At 44.6% G+C, this 22,731-nt stretch overlaps 1 protein-coding gene and 1 non-coding gene across 4 annotated transcripts in view; both read left to right on the top strand.

The window, feature by feature from the left end:
- LOC119436651 (stomatin-like) overlaps positions 1–17,051 on the top strand; it is an 84,772-nt gene extending 67,721 nt beyond the window's left edge. The window contains exons 9-10 of one of the 3 annotated variants that reach the window (XR_007464556.1): positions 9,314–9,419; positions 13,366–17,051. Coding sequence is in view for 2 of the 3 variants with exons in the window: in XM_037703606.2 (XP_037559534.1) it covers positions 9,314–9,339 (26 nt within the window). In the remaining variant the exon portion in view is untranslated. Of the gene's footprint in view, positions 1–4,917; positions 8,137–9,313 lie in introns of those variants that run through there. The other 2 variants (XM_037703606.2, XM_037703607.2) reach the window with 2 other exon arrangements.
- A 4,251-nt stretch (positions 17,052–21,302) lies between these two features.
- Positions 21,303–21,375, top strand: Trnat-ggu (transfer RNA threonine (anticodon GGU)). Its single transcript has one exon. It is a non-coding gene; the product is annotated as a tRNA-Thr (tRNA).
- The last annotated feature ends 1,356 nt before the right edge of the window (positions 21,376–22,731 follow it).

Raw genomic sequence — 22,731 nt, 5'->3', positions numbered from 1 at the left:
CGCCCTTATTTATATGGCCGCTCTTTTGACGTAGTGACCGACCACCATGCGCTGTGTTGGCTTTCGAATTTAAAAGACCAATCTGGCCGCCTCGCTCGCTGGGGTCTGCGAATCCAGGAGTATGACATACGCGTAGTGTATCGTTCCGGGCGGAAGCATTCCGACGCTGACGCTATTTCCCGCTCACCGGTTTCGCCAGAGGTCACTCGTGAGTCCCCCTGTGAGCGCACGTTGTCATCTCTTGACTACGACACTATTGCTGCCGAACAACACAATGACCCCTGTACTGCATCACTTTTAGACCTTCTTTCGGATACGTCAACAGCTCCGGCTTCTAGAGCACTTCGGCGCCAGGTTCCGCATTTTGCGATCCGTGATCAGCTCCTGTACCGGCGCAACTATGCCCCTGAGGGACGTACGTGGCTGCTAGTCATTCCCAGAGCCTTGAGATCAGAGATCAGGGGTGCGATCTTGTACGCGTTCCAAAATGGAACGGAGGCGGTCCGTTCCATCGAGCCGCACACGATTGGTCAATTTGATCGTCACGGTTCAAATTGACCAATCGTGTGCGGCTCACGGTTCAAATTGACCAATCGTGTGCGGCTCGATGGAACGGACCGCCTCCGTTCCATTTTGGAACGCGTACAGGATCGCGCCCCTGTTCCTCTTTCCACTCGGACCCCCAGTGTGGCCACGCCGGCGTTTTCAAGACGTACGAACGACTTCGGCACCGCTACTACTGGTGGGGTATGTACACCTTCGTTCGAAACTTCGTCTGTTCTTGCCGTGAATGTCAGTAACGCAAATCTCCGCCGCACCTCTCAGCCGGTGAACTCCAACCCCTGCCATGTCCTTCTCAACCTTTTGATCGCGTTGGTGTCGATCTATATGGGCCTCTTCCCTTGATCGACACCAACGCGATCAAAAGGTTGAGAAGGACATTGCAGGGGTAGGAGTTCACCGGCTGAGAGGTGCGGCGGAGATTTGCGTTACTGACATTCACGGCAAGAACGTACGAAGTTTCGAACGAAGGTGTTTCGAACGAAGTTCCGAACGAATATATATATATATATATATATATATATATATATATATATACACTCGAACCTCGTTGTAACGAAACGGGATATAACGAAGTAATTTCCCTTGAAATCCCCGTAGAAATTCATGTATTTAAAACCTCGCTTTAACGAAGTTCAATTGTCCTCCCAATGGATTTAACGAAATAGATTCGTCTCCGAAACCAGCAAATACTCTACCGCTGCGCGCCGGTGTACAGGTGACGGTGACAAGAACTTTATTTGGTGCTGAGAAACTGTGGCCCGTGGGAGCCGATCGAAGGCACCCTCAGGTGAAGTCGGTGCCCACAAAATAACTCGGAGTGCCGGACCGGTGGCCTTTCGCTGGCGGAGCGCGCTGGTGAATAAGTAGTGCCAGGGTCTGCGCATACGCGGTCTCCCTAGCAAGCTCGCCTCGCTCCCCAGTGCATCTAAATAGGAGTTGCCTTGCTCCAAAAGAATAGCGTTGGGTGCCTTTTAGCGTTGTCACAGGGGGGCTGTGCGGATGCGGTCTCTAAAACTGTGTGCGCGCGCCTGTGCACGCGATGGAGCATAAGTGCTCGTGCGTGCGTGTTAATGGGCATAGGCGCCTTTTAAAGCGAAAGGCTTAACTGGCTCATTAGTCGCGGAATGTGACCATCATCTGCAACACTTGCGGTAGCAAAAATCAGAAAGCGGCATACTACACCTCTACTGTTCAATAAAGCATGTAAAAGTCAATGAAGCACCAAGCAGCCAAAAGTAACTAAGAGTAATTCAAGAGTCCCAACGACTAATTAAAATTAATCAGGGTAATTAACCAGACCAAAACACAGACATCATACGGCACCTTCATTAAAGCGTGCTAAAGTGAATTACTAAGTAACTAAGAATAATTAGGAATAATTAAAAGTAATTAAGAGTTGCGAACAGTAATAGAGACTACTTAACATCAATTCGAGACTCCGTGATAAGGCTGGCCACGCCAAATTAAGACTATTTAAGAGTAGTACATACTAATTAGGATCAGTTCAGGACTCCGTAACAGCAAGTAAGAAAATAATTAAACCGAATTACGACCAATAAATAGGTATTTAATTTATTAATCAAAATAAGCAAACGGTCGCAAATGAAATGACGTCAACGCATTAACGCTTTCGCGTGTAAAATCGTCTTAGCAATCGATAAGGGACCACACTGAATGTCTTTTTTTTTTCATAAACGTTTAACTCACTCCCTTGATTAGCAACGTATCACCACACTGAGCAAAAAATTCAATGTTTGCGCCAACCAACGCAGAAATGTTAGAGTACTCCCTACTAAAAGTGCAGCGAAGCGGCCAGATTTCGTAAACAAATAGCGCACTATGCGATGTTTATTGTGACTGCGAAGCATTGAAGAGACCTTTATTATAGTGCTGCATGCATAAACTCAATTCCTGTGCATGAAATTAGCTTGTTGGAATACGCCGTCTGATGTCATTTTGGAAGCTTTTATTACTGCACGCAGTCATCCTTGTTAAAGGAGCCGTCGTGTTACAGTCAAAATTCTGATCTTATTCCCAAGTAGTAAATGCGACTCGGAATATAATTGCACATGGACTAAAATACATCGCGCAACACGATAATCAGGTTGAAAAGTGCGCTGCAGTGCTATTATAGGCGAGCCGTGGCGCTCGCCCACATGAAAGATAAGCTATGAATTCATACTTTCTGTAGGCGAAATAATTACCTCAGACATGCAAGACTTTAGGTATAAAAGTAGAACATGGTGAACTCACAGGCCACCACTCAGTTATAAACGCTCATTGATTCCATCCACCCAACCTATCCAGAAATCATGACTATCTCTTAGAATGAATGCAGATTCCGACGAGAATGCGCCACAAGGATTACGCGCGCGTTTAGAGATTACGCGGCATAGCGCGCGAGCACGCTGTCGCCTACAGGCGCAATCCCCGCGCGCCTAGGCCGTGCCTGCGCCTGCCCGCCAGCCTGCGCGAGCCGCGCCACGCTGCGCCGTTACGTACGGCGGCGCAAATGTGCCTTTCATTTCTCCCTTTCCCTGCGGCGCGTCGCGCGTGCTGGCAGCTGGGCGTGGCCTCCGAGATCGCATCGGCAGCGGTGCAGTCTCGGAGGCCAGGAGCCGGACGAGCCAAGCGGGCGCAGCGAAGTTCGCTTGCCACCTCGATCACATAGCGGAGCGCTGTGTTGCGCGCTACGTGCTGCTCGACGGCGATGAGCCATGTAGAAAGTGGAAGCGGACGACCATCACAATGAAACAGGAGGCAGCTATCTAAAGGATGTCGCGTCAGGTGCTAAGAAGTCGCTTGTTGCACACGGCGAAGGTTCTCTCGTTGTTTTATTCAAATTTCATCGCCGTGTAGCGGTTCCGCGGGCAGCAAAGCCGTATTCTTATTTCCATGTTTACAATTGTGCACCCCCATTGGGCATATATTAAGGCGAAAGCCTTCTATGTCTCATCGTTCAGTCGACCTTCAAAGTCCTTGAGCGAAAACGCGTTGACGTCACGAATGGTACAAAAACTATCACCATCAATGGCTCACACCCCCGTAAGCAAGCAAGATGGATGATAAAGCAAATTAGGATGGATGATAAAGCGAATTAAGTGGATGACTAGGCGAATTAAGATGGATGATAAAGCGAATTAAGTAGGTGACTCAGACGAGTTAAAGGCAATAGGATTAAGATTGATGACTAAGCGAATTAAGAGGATGGCTAAGCAAATTAGACTAAGCGAATTAAGGGGGATGTGTACGTCGTGTGTCCTTCTTTAATGCATCGGCACTTGGGCTTTCGCCTTCAAGTCGTCTTAAGGATAACATAAGAGATCCTGTAAATTTTTGCAGTAAATGCCAATAATAGATATAATGAAGTAACGGATATAACGAAGTAATTTAGGCTCCCCCTTGAACTTCGTCATAATGAGGTTCTAGTGTATATATAATAATATCTGGTTGGGTTCCTTCCAACGAATTGCAAAGGTACCGCCTTTCTGCCCTTTCTTCTGCCTGGGTAAGCTGGGTCTTTCACACACTTCGAATGATATCTGAAGGTTCCTGCAGCCTCGATACAGTAAAACTTCACAAAAATAAATGTCAAGTAGCAGAAAGCGATATAGATATGTAGGCGAATAGTGCACAGACCCACCAGTGCGCATGGTGCACAGAAAAGTGCCGAGGACATAGCTCATTGAACTTCATGTTAGAAACAGCCGGACCGGGCCTCTCAGAAGTGGTCAGCTATTGCATGTAACGCGGCCTGCACGACCGCGACAGATTTCAAGGTGGGGAAAAAATAGTGTAGCTGCATAATGCGTACTCTACTCCAGTGAATTGCAATCGAGAACTGCAATGGAGAACTGTGGGCTTTTTCTGTAAACAATTTTCGCTTACGATTTTCTGTAAACTCGTTCTTTGTACAGTGCGCGGTAGAGCTGCCAGCTTAAATGTATCCGCACTGTCACTGCGCAGTCGTACCTTAAGCACAAGCTAGCCTGAAGCCTTTCGAAACGGGGTGCGCCATGCAGCACGAACGGGATTCTTACAGCGCACAACTCTATTCTCTTCGCGTCACTATAGTCTCTATAGAGTGACGGGTGAGGATGAATTCCTTCGCCAAGCTTACTGCAGGAATAGTGATGTTCACTTGAGTTTATAAATGCTACAAAATTTACCGTACCAAACATTTCCTCACTACGAGTCACTATTCCCGCGTATTGTGAGGCGAGTATTACTGACATGGGTTTTGTTGTATCGAGAGCATACGAGAATGGGACGCGTAACCCAGCAGTAGATAAAAAGCCAAACTTGCTTTTCTTTTTCTTTATTCCGCTCTTTTATCTCACCCTGCCTGCACAGCCAACCGCCCATCCTGAGAACCCGAGAGCACACCTTTGATGTCTCACCACCCACCTGCCAACCTGCCTGCCTGCACGTGCCTTGGCCGCCGCCTCTCGCGCGGCCTGGATATTCCCTGGCAGCACTGCTGCTGTGTTTGTGTGCACGAGAGAGAGTTAACACCGACTAGAGGTGTTAAGTCGTCCATAGCTAACGCTCTTTACTGCTCTGTGAGGGACACAGTAAGAAAAGGCTGGATATAATCATTCCATGCGAGAGGGATAAGTAAAGTATAGCACAGGACACGAGGTCGACGAGGAGTATGTCTCCACGCACGGGCGGGTCTTTGTCGAAACCCCGGTAAAGAAATAAGCATCGGAGTCGCGATGAGAACATAAGAATCCGACCCTGATTTTTTTTTGTTTTGTTCGGTTACATTGCTTCGAGTCTAATACTTAAGAGATTAATGTGGAAGAACCCAAACCAATTAGTACAATGTTTAGATAATGCCTATCCGTCCGCCACGATTTTTTCACCCTGTGCAGAGGAGCCTATTTAAACACTGTCAAGGATGATCGTTGGTTGCCCTTGACTGATACAAGTGCTTCCGTCGGAACGTTTAAACCGGATTGAGAAGTCCGCTTTTTTTGTTCTACAAAATAGTTGGGCATCATGCCAGCGTATTGGCAGACATGATACTTTCGAGTTTACTTTAATTAGCGGGATTTAATGAGCTTGTCTGTCGCATTTAGCAAGTTTAACTGTTTTGCTGCTGGCAGGTCATGTAAGCGAAACACCTCTAAGAAAACCCTTCTGAATAAAATTTACCTGCAAAAATAAAATGATAAACACTGCCTGTATACAAGAAACGCGTGGTCAGTAAAACTGTGTGAAAGACTCGAGAGTAAAGGTGTGAGCCATGGACGCGCGTTCCTGGGTGTTGATTAGTGTTATTTTCTGTGTACGCACATTTCTGTGTTTCTGTGATTAGTTTCTGTGTAGCACATGCGTGCATGTTTGTGTGTGTGTGTGTATCTATGTGCCTGTGTTTGTGTGTGCGTGTGATCGGCTTTCACATAGATGACCTCTGTTACATGAAACAGAGTAGTCGGAACAGCTGCCTGTTCTGAAGAAACTATCGTTATTCGGAAGCTTTACTGTACAGCTATGAATATGTTAAAGGTTAAAAATGCTGACTTGGCATTTCTTTTACTACACGTGCAGCCTAATTACACGTGCAGCCTAATGCGAAGGGTTTGAGGCAACGCTGCCGTTTATGGTCACCGCACACACGCGGTTGTGAGCACACTTGTAGCCTGCGTTAGAATCACTGTGGCCTCTCGTGTTGCTTGTCGCCACTCTGTAGTTGGCATTTGTTCCTTGTTTATAGTCTTACGCCCATGCAGAGGTAACGGTGTCATTCGGAGAACACTGAACTTTAGAAACATCTCCGACTATTAAATCAAAATTGGTTTTTGTCAAAAGCAATAAAAAGCAAAAGAAGATGATGAAGGCATATAAACGAACGGCATAAGAGAAGTGGAACTAAATAAGATGACAGCTAAAAAGGCGGTTGCTATATTTGCGAATGAACTACTTACGAGAATATTATAACAAAATAGCCGAAATTACGATCGTTCAGTTCGTTTGCAGGTATACGCGTTACAAACGTGTGTCCTACTGATGATCATAATGAGGAGCGATGCAGAGAGACAAAAATAGTTTTCTGTTCCTGCTGTCCCTGCCGTCAGCGAGAGAGTCGTTGAAGACAAACGGCGCCTACCAAGATTACAACTTTACCCCTTCCGTGTGTAACACTCTATAAACTTGACCTGTTGTTACATTTAAGCCGTGCCATATAATGCATGTTCGCATATAAGTGTCCTATGTCCATTTTTTTTTTCAAATTGTGGACGAATTTGTTGCATTCATGTTGAGTTTATTTTGTTGCATAGGAGAGTGGCCTGTCTTGTGCGTTCCTTTCTACTATACATGAACGCCTCAAATCTGGCAACCTTAATAGTTTAGCATAGTATAGCGGGTGAACTGCCATGTGGCAGGGTGAATGAAAATTTGGTTTGATGTGTGTCTAGTTTAGTTGGCCGATGACATTTTGCTGCGACATTTTTGGTATAACATATAATGCTAAGTTCTATCATTTTTTGTTACGCCTTCGCTAGTTTCTATACATATATCAACCCCCGTGCGTACAGAAACGATCACTCACGCTCTCTCATTATTATGCTTCTTCGGATGAGGTGTTCTGCTTTGGATGCATACTCATGGTTCGACTGAGTAGGCGATTATGCCTGAAAAACCCCCCGACCCCCCGTCCTCCTTCTTTGTTTTTTTTTTCTTTCTTTTTTTCTTTTTTTTTTAAATCTTCGGTGAACAAGTCGAAAGCTGCTTTTCTGTGCAAACCTTGTATCTTTCACTTTTCCACCTTGTAGCATTTGAACTACACTGTTTGTTTCCTTTGGTTAACATACGATGCTTTGTTAACCTATCAGCCCGTTTTCACTGTGACTACGCACAGTTCGCCTGAATTCCAGAAACAGCAATGGGAAGATATGCACAATCTTGCACGCGTCTACGCGGACAGCGTCACTGAGATAGGTAATTAAATCCGTTATAAAAATAAAGCTTGAGACGAAACTGCAGGAGCAATAGAGATACTGCGACATCACACACACCAAGGCGGGACAAATACGTTAGCAAAAGAAGAGAGTGAGAAAAAAAATATTGTGATGTCACTGTAAGTAGCAGCGTATAGTGTTGCGGTACAAGGTACTGTGTAAGAAATACGGCACGACAAAAACCATTCCTAGTTATTTAATCAGCGATCTCACAAATTGCCCAGCGGCACATCTTGGTCACTTTATATTGAGGTGAATATAAATATAGGTCATAATTCATAACACTACAAAATGTTTGACATTAGTAAGCTATCATTTGCAACCCTGGTCCAACTATCACGTTCTGAACCTGTAAGGCGGAAACTTCTATCAATATGGACATGGCGTATAGCTGGTCATCCCATGCCCATCCCTAGGGCGTCCCTTATTATTCTTCGACACGTTATTTTTTTTTTTTTTACTATTGTCCAATGCCATAGGAAATGTTGTCGCCGCACAGTATGTAACTCGACTTTCAGAACTAATCATTCATATATGCTTTGGCATGAGTGGATAACGATCGCCTTTGGTGTGTCAGTGTGCAATAAAGGTTATTTTTTGTAATGACGAGTCTCTTTAGCGGTATACAGCATATCCCGGGTGTCCCAAACACGCGGCTCGCTGGCGCGAGTGGCGTGCTCGTAAGCGCACCTAAAAAGAAAAAAAAGAAAAAAAAAAAGGTTGTCATTGTCGGAAGCAAAGTCGGCCTCACTCGTTGCTTGAATTCACACCATCCCGCTCGGGACATATGCTTTGTATCCTTCCCTGCACTTTCTATATGCTGTCTTTTATACAGCACCACTTTCCATCCCGCTGCTCTTTACTGTATTTTTCCCGCGTTATGTGCCTCATTTGAAAGTATACAGTGTTAGCAGCGCTTATAGCCTCCGGCATAAATTGAAACGCGAACAAGAAAAAAAGATCATCAGAACGCACGGTACGCGTAATTGCATGGAAGTGCGATCAGCAATAACTCTGTGGGCGGTTTCTAAACATGGTGTAGTCGCAGACGTACGTTTTGAAGCCTAAATTAAGCCACGATCGAAAAACGCTGTCGAACCTGGAAACGCAACAAAACACTCCGGTTGTTTTCTACTCATTCGCGTTTGAATTTATGACGACAGCAGGTACATAGCGCAAGCACGCGTATAGAGCGAAGACGTGGAGACGCCCTTCAAAGCCAGATACGCCAACTTGCAACACTGTACTAAACCTGTCCGCTATTGCGGGATGTCAGTTAGAAGGCACGAGTGCGTGGAAGGAAGCTACCTAAACGATTTCGTGGACTCCTGAGTACTATCGTGCCTGCAGCGGTGGATCGGTGGCTATTGCGTTCTTCTTCAGGTTCGATTCCTAGCCCCGGCCTCTGCATTCCGATAAGGGCAGGACTCATGCGCGTTGCACGATTCCATGCCAACGAACCCAGGTAGTCCAAATTTCCTCTACGGCGTCCTTCTTTTTTTTTTTCCTGTTCTTTTTTCAGCGTGGACGCATTCCTACGATATTACCCGTACAGACGGGTATCGGAAAGAACAAAGAAATTATGAAGGGACAAGAAGGCGACTTAGGGCGCGGAATCTGTAATCCCTGTACGCACATCGTGTTACCACCTCACGATAGTGCTGCCGCAACGGTCGAGCAATTTTTCTTCCACTTTAGTTCAAAAACTCGCTTCTCTTCTCTGTGCCTCGATTTGAAGTATGCATGAGGTGTGCATGTTCTTGCTTGGATTTCAATTTTAGACCGAGCACCTAGTCAAGATCTCTGAGAAGAAAGCCTGGCAGTGAGTGAAGCTGCATCTCGGGACATCGAAGGGACGTCGGTGGAGGAGAAGCCACAAGCACCATGGTACCAAAGAAGATTACCTTTGTTACACAACACAGACCCATAAGACGTTGTTGCGCGTATTCAATTGTGTTTGCTTTTCTCATTTCCCATTTGACCCATTTTCACTCCAACTCGAGCGCATGGACTTGAGCCACCAGCTGGTATTTTTGAGTCAGTGGGGGCTGAATGACCAGATTACGAGCGGCGGAGAGCTGGGAGGCCCCCGCCCCTGTTGTAGAAAGTGCTGACATATTTGTTGCCGCAGCGCGTGAACATAGCTTGAAGATGAAACATAGTAATAAACAACTATCACTGCTGAAATGCGAAAAAAAGCGTCTAACAACATGTCTTGAAAATGTTGGTTGAATCGTGATGCCCAAACTAGTTCAGGTTCGAACTGTTGACGTATGTTTATTTACATATTGTAGCGAAATGTTGAGCGGCCGTAGATTGTTTCCTTCATTTTTTTTTCTTACAAAGTGCGTTGATGTACGCATTTCATAGTTCTTTTTATTTTTTTTTTCAGAGAGATATTTTTTTCATATACAGTTCTGGCTGTATACCAATGGCAGAAGCCTATTTCTGTTTTGAAGTGCCTATGCACAATTGCGATCTTCGCTCGAAAATCGCCACAGTCGCACGTATGCGTGCTAAACTCAAATGAGTGTTCCACCTTTCTTGAATTATACGTGTCGTGAAAATATATCCCTGTGGTCTTTTCCACAGCCGTCTAGCTGTTTTCGGGAACAGAAGGTGTTACGTGCAGTGACAGTTATGTAAAACGACATTAAATTTGGCCACACGGTCAAATTGCGGTCCTGCGGGTAAGATAAGGCTATCAGAGTCCCCATTGTGCGCAACCAATTTTCGAAAGCCTCTGGACTACACGGCTGTGCTCGCAATTTGCCGTGTAGCAAGCTTCGCATGCTCCAACAACGCACAACATGCACTACCGCGCGCGACGCGATATCAAGCGCACAAGACTGACTCCCTACGCGCTAGCGCGCCCGGAAAAAACAGTTTTCGCGCTTGACTGGCAGTCAAGGGTCGGAGAAACGGCAGGAAACAATTGCTTCGGGGAGACGTGTAGCTGCTGCCATTGTTTTGAGGCGCGCTTGTCAGGTATGCGGAGAGCACGTGACCCCAACCGAAGATATATGCGATGACGAGGCAATTGTGAGCGAGTGAGCTGACTACCGGTGACTGCACCACACCGCTCCGGCTTTTGACAAAACAAGCTTTGTCTGCGCACCGCAAGTAGTACATTTCACGCAGCACATCGCGTAACGTAATTCACGCATGGCGACGGGCTCCGGCGCCATTCTAGCATACAACCTGGCGGGGGGCATTGGGAAATACCCGAGCTATAGATAGCAACATTGAGCAAAATAAAAAAAGGGCAAGCGACATTTTCTACGCATTTTTAACCCAATCAGGGGCTTGGGAGCCATTTTCGCGCGGTCAATTTAGCGATAGGGCTTAACACACTTTACCATGAAACGGAAGTTGTTCGCGGGACCAATTATTCGCCGACCAGAGGGATTTCGTGACAATCGCGAAAATTAGATTATTGCGAAAATGAGCCTGTGACACAGCACATATAAAAGAAAAGACGCCATGCTCACGTGCAGAATGCGATATTGACCGTCAAAAGTAAATCGAAATTGTAAGGTCGTTTTTCTTGTGCTTTATTCCCGTCATACAGAGACTTGCGTCAGAAGCGAGTCGAATAAATTCGTTATTCGATTTAACAAGGAAGCCCTCAAAGCAGTGTCAGTCGAGGGCCCTCTTTTCGATTTACAATGGAGAGCGTATACTCTTGTTCAAAATGTTCTGGAGCGTGAAAGCGGCGAAAAAAATCTATCAAGTTATACAAATATAGCTTAGAACCAGAGTGTGTCGCTGAAAGTTTTGGACCACTCGAGCCCAGGCTGCACTTTTCGATTCCAAACTGCCCGGCAAAGGCGGCGAGAAAATTTAACTCTTTCGTCGATGTCTTGCTCCTCAATATTTTGGTGATGGGTGCACTACATACAACAGCGCGTTTATTTACCTGACGTGAGTGCTTCGTCACCGTGGGTTGGAATGTCGCAATTCTGAAGCAAAGCGTTCGATGTTTTCATCAAATTCACGCTCAGAACGCGTGAATTTGGGGGAAAACATCGCGTGAATCTTGCACGACGCAGCATCGCCACTGTCATCAGGGAGGAGACGTCCATATGCGTCCATGCGTCCATGTGCCGGGAACAAATCGACGTGGCGCTTCTGGGAAAGAAATTATGCTTACTACGCATTGATGTCACTTGATACAGTATTTGTGCACGGTTTCCTTGAACTTAGGATTGCCCCTAGCTATTTTCACATTCCCCATTTACTGAGCAGTCAAAATAACTAGGATATGAAAGGTGAAAGAGCTATTGTTGAAGAAAAAAAAAAGAAAAACACGAAGAAAAAAAATGCTTCTGCGCGCATAGAACATCCCATAACTGGTGACGCGAGCCCTTCTGGAGCGCGAATCTGATTGGTTAACTGGTCATCAGGACAAGAACTGAAACGGCACATGCAAGCGTATAGAGTATCGATTCTTATGAGTAGATAGCTCTCCCATTAGGATAAGACTCTGATAACACTTTGAACTTAACCAAGCTCAAGTTATTGCTTGAAGTACCATTTGCTGACACGGCGCAGTTATGCTAAAGATGTGTCTGAACAGTTGCGGTCTGCGAGCAGCTTTATTGAAAGCTTATTGTTTAGTTATAACGACTGGAATATGGTAATGGGGTGAAGTTGCATTGACACCTACGGTGCATGTGAAGTTCTTGTACTGCCTGACTGGAGAATGCACGGTGCATATATCCTTACGCACAAAGTGTTGGTTACAAGAAGCATTTAAGCTCTGCCTGCGCGCTACTGTGACTGCGAAAGTTTCGAAGGCACAAGAACGAGTTTTCTGCAAATCATGGCAATAGCTAACCATACTTTCACTGTTAGCCACTGCTTTCGTGGTTATCACGCGAACGACATTAATGGGCACAATTTTTCCCCATATCTGTAATTACTAATGCTTCCTTCAAGAACATATCTCTCTGACATTCAATTCGCTTGAAATCACTGAAAAGTACAAAGATTACTTATCTCTACCGGAGGCACAAAATGACACAATAAAACCAACTTATTGGTCTTAATTGCAAATATTGGCCTTAATCGCGCCTTAATTGCTAAAAATAATATGTGCCAAGCTAAATACAACACTTTAATTTGTTGACCACAACTTTGCGATTCAATACACAGCATTAACCTCAGTATCAGTCTTAGCACGTTGCCATGGTCCTTAATTTTTATCAATCAGACAGAGCTTAACAATAATTAAATCACTTGACGCCCCGTGTGCGTACGCCTATAGGCCGCTCCCAAGTGTTCCAAATGCACCATGCACTAGGATACCTGGGGTTTACGTATGGTAATGAGTGAAAATTACTCAGAGTAAGTTTTTAGTATTCTCGCCTGCGTTTGAAATGAACGCAATATCCTTGCTAACGTTTCTTTGCTTTTGATCTTGATAGTGAACAAAAAGATAAGTTTACAGATTGGAATTACTTTTTTTAAGCAGCAACAGCCATCGAGCATCGTTGTTGTGTTATCGGTGAATTGAAGAATTAAAGCAGAAAATTTCATGGTGTTAAAGTTTTGAACTCGCACGTTTCAACCTAGAACTAAAACCACTCAACCGAAAAATCTAAATATTTGCTATATTAAGACTTTCGAATCGAGAGGCTACGCTATGCATTTTGCAACGATACACGTTTTCACTGTCTCATGAAGTCAAAACATGATCTCGCCATTGTATTTGCCGCTCGACTTTTCTTTTTTTATTAGCGAAATCGCATTTCAAATTATTTCATTAACACTAGGTTTGCTGTCGGTTCCCCTTAATAATGACACTTTCTCCCTTTTTTATCACTACCAGCGTGCGGGCTATAGCACCACGTCAATGCAAAATAAAGGAAGAAAGAAAAACGGAAAGAAAGAAACGCATCTTTCACCTGAATTTCACCCGACTGCTCTCCGACGTTAAATGCTTAAAGACCACAGTGGCCTTCTATCTATATTGTAAGAAAAATACAGCACTCACTGGACGGCGTCTTCTGTGATCCAGTGCTCAAATGTAGATTGAACTGCTTAGTTTAAATGCAGTTATTTGCTGTACAACGGACACTTGATGGCTTCCACTATACGGAATGTATACAAGAACCGGTACATGTTCGCATCTAGATGCACCTGGCTAACTAGAGAAAGTGTGTGTGTGTGTGTGTGTGTGTGTGTGTGTGTGTGTGTGTGTGTGTGTGTGTGTGTGTGTGTGTGTGTGTGTGTGTGTGTGTGTGTGTGTGTGTGTGTGTGTGTGTGTGTGTGAAAGAGAGAGATAGAGAGAGAGAAGTAGGCTAAGCTAATCGAAATAAATAGCTTGGTAGGAAATTTAGTCACAGTAAGTAGCCTCCAAACTTCTAATGATGTGCCGTTCAAAAAAAGGTAGATTGTTGCGGGCAAGAAGGCATCAAACTTTCTATGGCCGTCTAAATGGCTGATATTATTTAGTACCTGTGCGATGCAAGGTTTTCTGTCACAAGTGAGTCAACATATTGAGTGAGTCAACAGTTTCCGATGCATAAAAAGCTTTTCGAATCTGCGCCAACCATCAATCTGTCTTTAGAACAGCATATATATACCCGCCGTGGTTGCTCAGTGGCTATGGTGTTGGGATGCTGAGCACGAGGTCGCGGGATCGAATCCCGGCCACGGCGGCCGCATTTCGATGGGGGTGAAATGCGAAAACACCCGTGTGCTTAGATTTAGGTGCACGTTAAAGAACCCCAGGTGGTCTGAATTTCCGGAGTCCCCCATTACGGCGTGCCTCATAATCAGATCGTGGTTTTGGCACGTAAAATCCCATAATTGAATTTTAAGAACAGCATATATACCAAACGAGCAAGCGTTCCGTTCGCCTTAACGTTGATTTTCTGGTGCCTCGCTTTATCAAGTCCGCTTTCAACCGGAAAAGTTTATTGTCTCGTTGCTTAGTCGGTTGAGTACAATATTTCACAAACCTTGTCCTAAATGTTGTTTATACGATATGGCAGTTTCTTTTTTATACAGACACACGTACGTTCTTTGCATTTTTGTGGTCATCCTTTTCACTTAAAAAAGCGTCGGCAGTTTGTTCATCTTCAAGGAGGGATCAGCGCTGGATACCCGGAAACAGGTTAAGGCGCATAGTAAACGACACACTAAACGCCGACTAACTTATTTATCGACGCAATGGACGAACATTTAAATGCGTCTGAGCGCATCGTCAAAGTCATAAATGACGTGGAAAACATAAACGAAGGAACAGTATGGGATGGTCATCTTTACACAATGGCACATGCGCATGGTGAATACGCTCGCACCATTGCGACTTCATCTGTGTCCGTGTATCAAGCGCTGCTCCCGTTTTGAAGGTTTTCACTTAATTGCCACTGTTATGATGTTCTGATCAATGTGAAATAAAAATGAAGGGTTGGACTGACTGCGATTGTGGTGGTGGTGTGGCAGCAGGCGGAGTTAGCCTGGTTTGCTAAGTAGGCAATTGTTCCGGTGACAGTATGTTAGGAATGGGTCCGGTCGTAGATGACCACATCCCATCATGAGTACCATTACACTTTACTGCATGCGTTCAAAGGCTACAGTGACGCTTGTCCTTTATGTGGCATCAATATTGACAAGTGTCTCAGCAATTTCACTCATCTGTACAAACATCAATTTTGTTTGATTTGTGGTCACGTTGCTTGAAAGGTGGAGCGTTCATTACGTGTATATGTTCACCGAGCAGAGATTAAATTTTTATGCGCCTGGGAGACCAATATTAACTAACATTAGTGCCTCGAAATAAATGAGGAAAATCGAAGAAAAAGAAAGAAAGAAAGAAAAGGGGCCCCACAGGGACCACAAGTTTTCAAGCATTCAGCATTATGATCCTTTTATAGAACTGTCAGATTTATTTTTAAAATTCTAGCGCTCTTACTGTGCTACAGTACTTAGGCTGCGAAGCGAGCTAGAGCAGGATAATCCACGCAAAACAGTGTATGTGCGAAACAATGCGCACAACAGAGTGTTTTGCCATTTCATGCCAAGTAAAATACAAAGTATAACTACACAAAGGCCCAAGTGAATGGTTTTCCAAATCTCTAATCACTCGCTTGCACTGCTTTATCTTCGATTTGTACTTCCAAAAAAATAAAGAAAAAATGATTTTTAGAGACGCCCTGTTTTCTTTTTTTTCTTCTTTTTTTTTCACCCTGAGCTTTGAGGAGGCTTGCATGCGGGGGCGGGAAAGCATTCGCTGGCCATGCGGCATCCACTTGGCCCCCAAAAGCATCTCGCGATGCATCTGCCGGACGCCTTTTTAAGCTGTGCAAGAATATTTTCCCACCGCCATGCATCTTATAGGAAGTCACAGATCGTTGCCATGCGAGTATAGCGTCCGCTCCTTATTAGCGGAATCTGTGTACCACTCCTCTTCCTCTCATTCTGTGGATTCATGTGCAAGTGGAGTGAAAGCGCAGCAGCTTGGTGGTACAGCTTAAGTGTCGACAGTATCGTCAGAGCCAAGCATATTGTTCCGGGAATGTAAACCAACGGGTTAGTGAAGGTTACTGCCAAGTCCGTGTGTTCTACTTTCGAAGCTTGTTTAGCCTTCCCTTCCGTATTGCGACCACTGCGTTACAGGCGCCGAATCACACATTATGTACTCTTAATATATTTTCTCAATTGTTCTTAAATAAAAATATAATGTTCATTCTGTTTTTTAATTAAGATGACCATCCGGGACAAAAGTAAACATAACGCTGTGCGGAATTCCGGCTCCTCTAAAGTGGAAACCCAGTAGCATTATTGTGCTTGTGTTTGTGTGACGGCATCGCCCACGCGCGGTCATTCATTATTACTCCTTATTGAATACAGTGCATGCGCAATTGCGTTTTACAATAGCGGAGAGCGCTCCGTTTAATACTTCTCCGGGGAAGAGCGCTACGTGGAAACTAGCACCGAAACTTCACTACGCGCATGTAAATTGCGAAGTAGCACGTCCGTATACCGAATTGTCCTGTGATTAAGGGGCCGGGTTTGGCAAGGACACTACCTCCAAATACCGCAGGGGAAATCCCACTGCATTTAGAGGCCGGTACCACGGAGCGCATGTGTAGGTGTTTTCGCGCTAAACAATAACTTTTTTTTTCTTTTTTTTTTCTTTTTGTCGCAGTCATCATAGACAGTAATAACACAATAAGGCGATGCAACCTTTTGCGCAAAGACAAGGGTAACAAGACGCTGGGTCTCAACACTGTTTGGCAGGAAAACGACTACTTATTGCTCCGTCACATGGACAATTCTTGATATCAGTTTTTATTAAGCTAATTCAACTTCGAGAACGCTAACACGGCCATGCACAACAACTTTGGCATCTCTTCGCCTGTATAGAATAGAATCACCTGTATTCATAAAAATTTGATCTCTGTTCATCGTAAATGTATTTGTTTTTCCAGTGAACGCTTCCACTGCCCCACTACTCCAGGATTTTGTACCGACTGACCAGTCGAATAAAGAGACTTATAAACGAAATGTCTGAATGGCTTTTCATCCATGACGTTAAAAAAAGAAAAGAAAGAAGAAAAAAAAGACATAGAGAAGGTGCCGCTGAACAAGTTAAACACTGCTTTGGTGCAACATTGACTACATAAAAAGGAGATATTTAAGACAAAATGGAGCACTGAGCACATTAGAGTGTCTCAGGGTCGTTGACGGCAGTATATAGGGCGTGTTTGTTTTGTTTGCTTGTGTTTTTTTTTTTTTTGCTTTTTTTTTAGCTGCGCCACATTTTAAAAAGTTTCCTGTGGCACATAGTGCAATTTTAACCCTTGAGATAATTTACTCGATGAGGCGGCCATTACTTCTCCGAGAAATCAAGATGATTAATTGAATAATTATTATCATTAGACTAACTTACTTTTACTATAAGGCATATACACTTGGAACCAATTCTGAAGATCGCACCAGTTTATCTAGATATGCGCCGTCAAAGTTGCGGTAAATATGTGCTGTTGCTACACTTACTTATTAAAGAAAATACTGTTTTATGCATTGAAGCACAAAAGTAACTGGAACGCCAATGCGTTTCGTCGGACACATTGAAAATTAATAGCTCGAAAATTGTGAAGTCCTCAGAATTCGTTCCAAGTGGATATGCCTTAGGAACTCACCGGCTACAATTCGCACATTGAAATATGTTCCGTACAGTAATTAATTAAAAATTAAGTAGTGTAATTATGTAGATCGTTCAATTAAGCATTTTGATTTCTCGTGGAAGTACTTCTTCTTCTCCTTCTTTCTGGGGTTTTACGTGCCAAAACCAGTTCTGATTATGAGGCATGCCGTAGTGGAGGGCTCCGGATTAATTTTGACCATCTGGGGTTCTTTAACGTGCACCACAACGCAAGCACACGGTCGTTTTTGCATTTCGCCTCCATCGAAATGCGGCCGCCGGGGCCGGGATTCGATCCCGCGATTTCGTGCTCAGCAGCACGAGATGCTTGCCTTAGCTGACTGAGCCACCGCGGCGGGTAATCTCATGGAAGTAACGGCCGCCTCATCGAGCAATTTAGCTCAACGTTAAAATTCTGCTATCTGCCGCAGGTGCAGCTAATAAAAAACCACCTGGTATGGTCGTAAGTACAGGTGACCACTCCAGCTCTTTACACATGGTCAAACTACGACCGAGAGAAAGAGGAAAAGAAGTCGTGCGCTCTATACCATGTCTTATAAATGACCAGACTTTGTAAGGAGGGTATTGTGTCAAGGAACCAGGCAAGGCTACCCAAGAAAGCAACGATGTAAATATACTTACGCCAAACGTCTCCAACCAGCATACCGGAGGGCGCCCACACGCTATTCGGTATGTATCCAGTATCCGTAAGAGCTTGAAGTGTTCGAATAGTTAACTATAAAATTAAATTCCCAGATGTTATGTGCCAAAACCATGATCTGATTATGATGCAGGCCGTAATGGGGGACTCCGGATTAATTTTGACCACCTGAGGTTCTTTAACGTGCACCCAATGCACGGTATATGGGCGTTTTTGCGTTTTCGCCCCCATCTAAATTCGGCCGCCGCGGCCTGGATTCGATCCCATGCCCTCGAACTTAGCAGGGAGCGCAACTCCAAAGACACTATGCCACCACGGCGGGTAGTGAAATTTCTTAATCGAATATCGAATATTTTCTCGCGAAGTGAAAAAAAAACGAAAGGGTCCCAATTATCGACGATAAAGAAGACAAGGTCGGTGTACATGGTGGTTCAAATAATTCGATGATTTAATGTTGATTATGGTAATGATGTGTGATGTTTAATGGCGCAAGGGCTAGGTTTCGCCAAAGAAGTGTTGATTATATATCTCTTTTCTCTCTCTTTTCATGTTCATTATTCACTCATTTCGAATCTTATTCGTATCGTATGCCACGCGCAATTACGCCCATCTTGTCTTCTTTAGCGTCGACACTTGCTTGACCCTCTTTTTATTTTTTAGGCGAGGTGGGCCGACCTCGGAGATAGTGCATTCTATTGTGCAATGATGTTACTTTTCGACCGTATGCAACTGTTTCTCGCTTCTTGTGTGCTCCACCGAAGCCATCTTCCAGACACAACTGCCTCGCGTGAGCCCTGGTTTGTCCAAATGAACTCACTCCATTTCCTAAAGGTGCCGTACAGCGGCTTTACCTCAACACGCCTCTCTATATCTACGGCGGTACACCCTTTACAGGGGTATAGTGCAATGTGGTTATTTTTCGACTATATTGACGTTAATTATGCCAGTTTACCTACTCTGGAACAAATTCTGGCTCATTGCCTCTAGTTGAGGCCTACATTTTGCTGCCTCTTGCGACTCGCAACGACGCTCTGGAGGCGAGAAAGAGCCGTTTATTTCTGGAAGTGTGTACAAGATACCCAGATCCAAGATACGCCAAACCCGCTTGTCTTAAAAAAAAAGGGAAAACGTTGCCAGAGATCCGCTTGGTAAAAAAAAGGCTATTTCGAAGCTGGTATTCTGCTTAGCTGAGGAGCTTATAAATGAGAAATGACCGCTTTCCCTTACCTGGTGCACCATGACAATAGCAGTAATGAAACAAGGGAACAACACATCACCAGACACAATGAGTGATGTGTTCGTTGAAGAATATGAATGTGATATACTACAGCACCGTACATTGTTTGAAATGGATGCAAACATGGTGACACTGACCAACTAATAAATGGTTTTGCCTAAATAGATATACAACTAATTCGCATATAGGCTGCCTAGAAGCGAGGAATTGAAAGCGAGGAACTGAATGATGATAAATTATAGAGGAGATGTTATCTGCCCCATCCGTTCGCTCAGAAACTGATGTCTCTGTGCAGCAACCACGGTTCTCCTTCAGCGGATTTGTTCAGAACAACCCTCACTGGTATCGATTCTCTCCCTTGAGAAATGTGCTAATAAGTACGCCCTGTCGACCTCACCTTTCTCCCGCTTAGCGGAATATTGCAAAAAGTGTGGTTGTACTCTTGTTACACTAATGGTGCATTCCATTTGGCTAATAGGTGCTCTAAAAATCGTCCCCAAAGTGCTCTCTCAAGAGTAGCTGCGTTCCAATGGGCGAACAGGAGGAGCGCTGTGATCGAACGGCAGAACACGAGCAATATGGTGACGTGGAGAGCAGTTCGAACAGCTCCCGCATGAAAGGCGAAGTGCGAAGGAAGTCACGTGACCTAAACGTGTCATATTTTTTATAGTGTAAGCTGTTATGGGCTCATTCGAATAGCCATTTTGGTTGGTGATGCTGTCCACCGCCGCCACCGGTGTCCGTCGCAGCTATTTCAGGCTCCTACCAACTATGGGGGATTGGCAAAGAATTGGTTAGATTGTCTTGAAGAAGAAAATGAAGATTAAGGAGATGTATAAAAATGCTAGAATGAAAAAAAAAATAGCGTAGCTTGCCCTGGAGGCGCAATGCTAAAGAGACAGCGGAGCTGATGGGCACCTAGCTAGTCCTGGCTTTTGGGCTAGGCTAAGCACTACCAAGTTATCCCCAGCATTTCTCGGAGGAGGAGGAGGAGGAGGAGGAGGAATGAACGTTTATTGCTAGAAACAGCGAGAAAGTGTTCTTTCTTCGCCCTAGGTGGGCGGCTCTCTCAGTCCAGAAAGCCGTTGGCTAATGCCGCAGCCCGGGCCCGGTCCACCAGACTTCGCTGATCCTCCAGGCTCTGTGCCGTTAACATTGCCTCCCACGTTTCTTCGGTATTTATTGATTATTGATCGATTATCGATTAGCTATCGATTGGCTATCGCAAGGTATTGGCCACGTATTTGGGCTAGGCTAAGCACTACCAATTCATACCCAGCATTTTCCAGAATTAATTGATTATTGATCGATTATCGATCAATAATCACCTCTCTCGCAGTGAAGGAGGACCATCCCATCTCTCCTTGTAACGCCTCCACCGGTGTGAGCCTGTGCACTCCCAGCGCCAGCCTGCCTATCTCTCTCATGGCGCCTCTCCAGGAACTCCCGTACTCTCGAGGAGAGGCATAGTACGGCGTAGTATGCTACCTGAAGGCATCAACGTTGCCGGATTCGAGACCCTCGTTATGTAATGAACGAGAAGAAAGGGAACCGAGGGGCCCGATTTTTATTAATCATATAAGAAGCCATATCATAACATTCGTCGCCACGGTTTGTGAGTGGTGGCGCTGCCTAACACTCCCAGGGTTAGTTCTAGTAATAATAGTAAAAAAAAAAAACATAAATAGCCCAGAATGAGGATGGGAAAACGGCGCCGCGATAGCTCAGTTGGTAAGAGCATCGCACGGGTAATGCGAAGACGTGGGATCGCTCCCCACCTGCGGCAAGTTGTTTTTTCATTCACTTTGATTTCCATTAATTTATCATTTCTTTAATTCAATTAGTAAGTACAAGCAATTTCCCCTATGTTGTCCTTGGTGTCTGTGTTGGCTTCTTACGATAATATATATATATATATATATATATATATATATATATATTATCGTAAGAAGCCAACACAGTATATTATATATATATATATATATATATATATATATATATATATATATATATATATACGCTCTTCCAAGTGCTCCCATGCTCTACCTCTAACAGGTGTCCGGCTTCACACACATACGATTTTTTCCACTTTGACACTCTAAATGCCAACGCATTAAAAGCAGGGAACAGATTAATATGACCGGATCCGTTACATGCACAGTTAAGGTAGATAGGTATAAGTACAAGATAGATATGAAAGTTTTAACGAAGAGATAAAACATTACGGAGATGCAGACGAGAAGCTCACGCATGTAGGGTGCGTTAAGGATTCATTAAATATTTATAAAATCGGTTTGACGCGTTCGAGCGTTGATGCCCGAGCGAGGGGAGCATATCATATGCTGGCGTCTGTGGCCTGAAGCAGCGCCAATCCAAGTCAATGGCAAGTAAGTGCCTGCTGACTCAAAAGATAGCGGGTTCTCTGCATTTAAACGGTGGCACCATCTGTCACCGCGCGGTGTGTTTCACTATCTTGTTCTCTGTAGCGGAGACAGATGGCACCCCCGTTCCATAGTAGTGACATCACACATACGTGAGCTTCTTTTTCGTATTTGCCTGAGCGTCGTGCGCATGCGTGAGTTGCGAGAGGGACATCTGGGGTCTTTTGCTGGAGACTTTCCCAAGATCTGGGGACTTTCAGCTGAGGTCTCTTGCTTCTAATGTGCGTTTGCCTAAGTATTACCAGAGCACCAGAACATGGAAGGACTCTGATCATAGCGAGCAGCTGCTTTGGAGAAGAAAGGAGCGACTGCTGTTTACTCATCTGTGAGTGTGTGGTTTCCTACAATCTTCGTTACTTCCTCCTTTTGACGTAATTCAAGGTGTTGCATTTTAGATGGCTGTAGTCTGTCATGTACTCTGATTCGTTCAATTTCTGATGCCTCCCCAAGCCATTTTTTGGTCTTAGTGTGCTATTCTCTTCATTGATAGATTGTTGATGGCGACATTGAAAATCAGCAAGCATCTTAAACCTCATGAATTGGCACTGTTTTGGGTCATATGCAATTTTCATTTGTTTCTAACTTGGTCAAATAGAGGCTGAATTCTCTCTTAATTGCTGTATTGCACGATGTATGGAATCGAGTCACCATAGCTGTTTCGTTAAAAACTGGTAGTGCATACGCTCACTAACATATTTCTT

The sequence above is a fragment of the Dermacentor silvarum genome, chromosome 1 (genome assembly GCF_013339745.2).
Source record: "Dermacentor silvarum isolate Dsil-2018 chromosome 1, BIME_Dsil_1.4, whole genome shotgun sequence".
NCBI classification, from domain to species: Eukaryota; Metazoa; Arthropoda; class Arachnida; order Ixodida; family Ixodidae; genus Dermacentor; species Dermacentor silvarum.
The sequence above is the reverse complement of the archived record's forward strand: the minus strand, read 5'-3'. Positions and strand labels throughout refer to the sequence as shown.